This window comes from Bombus impatiens, unplaced genomic scaffold (genome assembly GCF_000188095.3).
Source record: "Bombus impatiens unplaced genomic scaffold, BIMP_2.2 scf_0418, whole genome shotgun sequence".
Taxonomy (NCBI): domain Eukaryota; kingdom Metazoa; phylum Arthropoda; class Insecta; order Hymenoptera; family Apidae; genus Bombus; species Bombus impatiens.
Window position 1 is genome coordinate 2,993,124 of NT_176837.1, and position 5,335 is coordinate 2,998,458.

General features: G+C 48.8%; 1 protein-coding gene across 3 annotated transcripts in view; it reads left to right on the plus strand.

Annotated features, from left to right (window-relative positions):
* Positions 1-5,335, plus strand: part of LOC100740902 (protein groucho-like) — a 177,714-nt gene that overhangs the window by 15,422 nt on the left and 156,957 nt on the right. Inside the window, exon 1 of one of the 3 annotated variants that reach the window (XM_012386843.3) lies at positions 2,783-3,725. The exons of 1 other annotated variant lie outside the window; for it this stretch is intronic. In XM_012386843.3, the coding sequence (XP_012242266.1) occupies positions 3,663-3,725 (63 nt within the window). In that variant the 5' untranslated portion in view covers positions 2,783-3,662. Of the gene's footprint in view, positions 1-2,782; positions 3,726-5,335 lie in introns of those variants that run through there. One more of the 3 variants, XM_003490270.4, reaches the window with a different exon arrangement.

Sequence of the window (5,335 nt, forward strand, 5' to 3'; positions counted from 1 at the left end):
GGCTCCGCATAAACCGCAGCCGACCAAGCGCGACCGACAGCTTCGCCAACACTCCACGGCACTGCCTTATATTCCTTCTTCGCCCCGTGGAACAAGATAAAGAGCGACCGAACCAGACGGGAAGCGAGTTAGAACGGGATGGAAGAAGGAAGGAAAACGGTAAAACGAGTGTAGCCGAAGCATGGGGAGGGGTTCAGCGTTTCTGTGCATCGCACAAAAAGTTCATAGCTGGCGATAAACAGAACTACCATCGTATCGTCACTAGCACGGCACGTCACGTATTTATTTCATTAGGAGGGTCCTGCACCACCGCCTCCGTTGTGTGCGAAGCAAAAGGAGATGGAGTAATAGAAGAGAGAGCGAGAAAGGTAGAGAGGGGAGAAATTGTGCGGAGTGCTATTCTGTACATATGTATGTATATATCCCATCCCGCGTTCCGCGAAGCATGACAATGGGGTTTTCTAATCCTCCTTTGGATTAAGGGTCGAAAGCAGGGCTCGGTGCACGGTGGCGGCAGGGCGAGAGAGCTCCAGGTAATGGGATCGACGTTTCGTTATGTTACTTTTCCATTCTCATCCTCGGCCTCTATCCTCGACATCCCTCCTTCTTGGCTGCCCCACACAACCACGACTGCGCCAGCCTTTGGTGTCTCGGTTCGTAGGATCCATCCCACAGAGCCCTCCTCCTTCCTACCCGCTCCGTGTTTTTCCTCATGTAGCCCCCTATTTTTCATGTTTCGCTGCGGCTTCGCGTAGCACCTTCATTCCGTATAGGAACATCCGTGGGGCTCGAACAACAATCCGCGCGGATCCGACGTACGAGCGTCAACTCAAAAAGTTTCGTTCTCATTGGCCGAGGTCGCGCTTTCATTCGACTCTTTGCGGCTGTCGGATGACACAGTGGGGCTGGATGGCTGGCGATTGGCGAAGTCACGTCTAGAAGCATTCTGGTTGGTCGAGGCGGCACAGACAGTCCGCGTGGAGCAGTTCCTTTACGAAGCGAGCGGACGATAGCGGCAATCAAGTAGGAAACTGCTTGGGACTGTGTGCTGCGCGATATTCACATAGGGGCACCCCCTTGCCACACGCATAGGATCGTACTCGCTACACACGGATACTCGAACACAATCGCGTTGGATGCGCGTATATATATTCCATCCATAGCTCGCGATCTCGCTCTTACCCTGACTCTCTCTTTCCCTCTTTCTACGTTACTCTCACTTTATAGAGGAACGTTGTAGGGGTTGGGAAAACGGGTGGAGGCGCCATATTTGTGGTGGTGTGGGAAGTGAGGGAAATCACGAGTGGTGAGAGAGGCAGCCAGTCGGCGGCCAGTTGAGAGAGCACAGGAAAGGAGAGAAGGGCGGGAGAGAGAGAGAGAGAGAGAGAGAGAGTGAGAGAGAGAGAGGGAGGGAGAGAGAGAGAGAGGTTTTATGCGGACATCCGTGTCAGCCCGGTGACGGCCATTTTGCGAAAAACTTTCGATTTGTTTGCACACGCTGAGTGAACCGAGAGAAGCAACTAATACCTACGCGTATGCATGGCACGCCGTGTTCCGCGCCCTGTCCTCTCGTTTATTCGACCGTATCTGCGGGACCGAAAACTTTCGAGGCTTCCAGTCTTCGTGCTTCAACTTGCAAAAATCGCCGGACCTGTACACCAACGGAATACACGATTCGCGTATACGATATCGCCCACGGGCTAACGATGTATCTTTCTCAATTGTATCTGTTAAAGCGAAGCACCGGTCGGCAAAGATAATGGAGCAACAGCAGCAACAGCAGCAAGCAGTACATATATACGAAAAAAGCATTCTGAGAACCGTGCGTTCCCTTAGTCATTGCATCGCGTTTCGCGAGATTGATATTCTGAATTGTCTAGATTCCAAAGGTAGCTGAATGGTGTAGTCGACAAATATTATTTGCACACACTCGTTAACCGCAGTATCAGCGATAATAGCATCGAAGGAATGGAAAAAAACGAATGTAATCAACGTTGATAAATGAGCACCGTTGAATCATCTTTCACTAATACAGAAATGGTAGACGTTGGTATAAAATTTCACAACGTCGACATAATGTGAAAAAAATGCTGTCATTAAAATAATTCATAGACAGCGAGGGCGAAAGAGAACGAGAGAACAAAGAGGTAGGAAAAGAGAGGAGAGATGAAGAGGGACAGAGCAAACATATCACGTTGATCATGTACATAATAGAATCGATGTATGTATATTGTTCGATTGCGCCATGCTTAACGCGAATATAACCGTTCATTTGAAACCCGATTAATTACGGTCAACTAAAACGGCCCTAAAGCTATGGCTGGGTCACTCATCGCGTCAACAGCGCGCCAAAATCACGATAGACATATCCTCGTGCCTCGCCGTTGGTCGATAAAACAGATTAAGTATACGACAGAAACGACAGGTGCTATGAAATAGAGAGTGCCAGAAAGCAAAAAGCAAGAAAGAGCGAGAAATGAGAGTGGGAAAGAGCGAAAGAGAGAGTGAGAGAGAGAGAGAGAGAGAAAGAGAGAGTGAGAGAGAGAGAGAGAGAGAGGAGGACGTACCGATGTTTTAACGAGCCGTGATTTTCGTGCTCGCCTTTTCGAGACCCTTACGTAACGCGACTTAATTGTGAAGGAGCTATCGCGCCGGTTAATACGAGCGTCGAGAACGAGGAGAGACATTCGAGGGGGTGCTTGGCGGGTTTAACTGTGGAGTAACGGCCTATCAGAGTGGGGGAAGGGAAAGATTGCTTTGGAGGGGATACCATCCCCACCACTTGCTCGTCCATCAGTCGCTCCGAGGCCGTTGTACAGAGAGGTTTGTTCTTGTTGTCCGTCTGTGCGTTTAACATTTCGTGTTTCGCTTTCACGTTGCGTCCGCCGGTTTCGTCCGATCGGTGCGCTTCCCGGCTTTTTAATTCCCACACGCGCTGTTGTATCGGTACCAGAGGAGTTTTCTTGCGTAGTAACGGAATAGACGTGTGCGTGCTAGTGTTAGTAAACTTAACCTCAAAGTGTGGCGGCGGGCCACTGTTTCAGTCGTAAACAAGCGAAGTGTAGTGTCTCTGTGTGATGGTGTTCCAATATTGAGGAAGTGAAGCCGTGAATACCAGAGGAAGGAGAAGCAGTTTTCCTTCTTTCGTTTAATCCGAAAGAAAAGGAAGCTTTACTCGGCGTATTCTTATCGCGGTTCTCGCCCTGTTTTACCGACCGGATAAAGGGCACGCCACGCTCTCCGTGCCCAACGGGATTCTTCGTGGCGTCGGCGTCACGTTTAACCTCGATGAACGTAGAAGGCGGGTCGAAATAAGTGGTGACAGTAGAGTAGGTGTCGTTCGGAAAGGTGAAGTTACATGTTATCGATGAGAATGCGGTAGTTGCGGATGGCAAACACACCGATGGATCATCTTTGTGCATCCGAGGCGGGGACCTTCTTGATCGAATCGCGTCGACAGAACCGCGGACAGAGCCGTGACAAAGTTCGCTCGTTCTCGTAGCCCACGCGGGCGATTTGAATCGAAGTGTTTTTGTTTATCGTTGTTGTTGTTATTTATTGTCGTTAATGTGTTGCGTGACATGAAGCATACCGCATACGTGTTTTAAAAATACATATAAAGGTGTTTGTATTTTGTACTAATTTGGAACCATAGAAAAAACATGTATCCCAGTGCTGGAATCAACGCTGCTGCTGTGGCTGCCGCCGCTGCTGCTAGGCATCCGGTGAGTAAACCAATTTTTTCATCGATTTTACGTGCTTCATTTTCTTATGTTTATTTAACTATGTATATCCCTGAAATAATTTGTACGCACATATTTCCATCGCCTTCTGTTACCGTTTTACACGACAAACAAAATTCTGTTAACGGAATAACGGATTAAACTATCATAGTTTATTTTCTTATGTACCAAAATTCAGAGAAACCTTTCGAAGACTTAATTCTCGTCGCGTTACGCCTTTGTTACGCAGTTTAAACGATTTGTACCTCGTAAGGGGAACCCGCGCACAGCTTAGCCACTTGGTTCGAGTTTCACGTGTACTGTGCTGCGCGTACTGCGCGCGATTCTGATCACGTTCAGTGGCGTAGAAACCAGTGTAACGCCTTTCGACGATCGGTCGTCGATCGGATTACGAATTCTCTCGCGTTGAAATTTTTGCGAACGCATGCCAGCCGATTATGGAACGGGATCGCGGTCGTTGTTACACTCGTGTACTAGGGAGCGGCGTGGTCACGTCAAAACATTCTCTCGATCGAAATAGAAACGGCGGCTGATCCGCGTTGGTCGAACACGCGATAATAATACCGATCCGTGCGCGGTTTCTTCGCGCGTCTCAGTTCGCTGCCACTGATACGGTCACGTGCGTCGCGGTGCACACATTTATCATGGTTCGCGCGTACGTTACCCATATAGGTTATGTACGTGTCGGATACACGTGCCTTTGGGGAGTGTATATACTGTATCGCGCGCGTACATACGTGTAACTCTGCCTCCTCGTTTCGAGATTTCGAGATATCGGACCGCGGCGAGAGCGTGTTTGCGCGCGCGGCCAGAAATCCCGTCACGATTTCGATGTTAGCCGTGGACCGTGTAAAAGCCATTTCGTCTCGCCGCATCGCGTCGCAAGGGGGGAGAGCCTATTGATCCGTGAATCGGAGATCCATGAATCAGTTATGCGAAACTCCTTTTTCTTCGCGTGTCCCCTCTCTATGGATTTCGTGTTCGGCTTATAATAGCTGCCACGATTAAACCGTCTCGGTCGTAGTACATAACCATAACGATGTACAAGATCGGACGAGATTGTGCTCGCGTATGTACGTATAGACCGTGGAAGCATAGTTTCACGGCAAGTTTAGTCGGTGAAATTCTTGCCGGTCGATGAACAGGATATTATAAACGGTCGGGGAATGAAAAACGGAATAGCGTGACTTTATGTAAGCGCGTTGAATGTACCGGCGTGTGATATGTTTATTGCATTTATTCCAGCGCGACGATAGAAGCGCGGAAATGTCGTTGTATGCGATTAAACGTGCGACCGTGCGCATTAACGCTAGTGGACGCAATATTTTCACGTTTAGGGTGACGCGGGAACGTAACATTGTACGTTTGCCAGGAAAAAATTACATCATTCACCGTTGCCATTATATTTGCCCCGGCACCGATAATCATAATAATTAGAGGCGAAAGCAAAAAAATCAGCCATTACTTTGTATTATAACGGTGTGTTGTCGGATGGAAAGGGACCCCTCGGATAGAATAATGAAAGCTTCATCTGGCCCATCCCTAATAACAGGCGTTACACCGGATGCGGCCCGGCGATATTGTAGCACGTG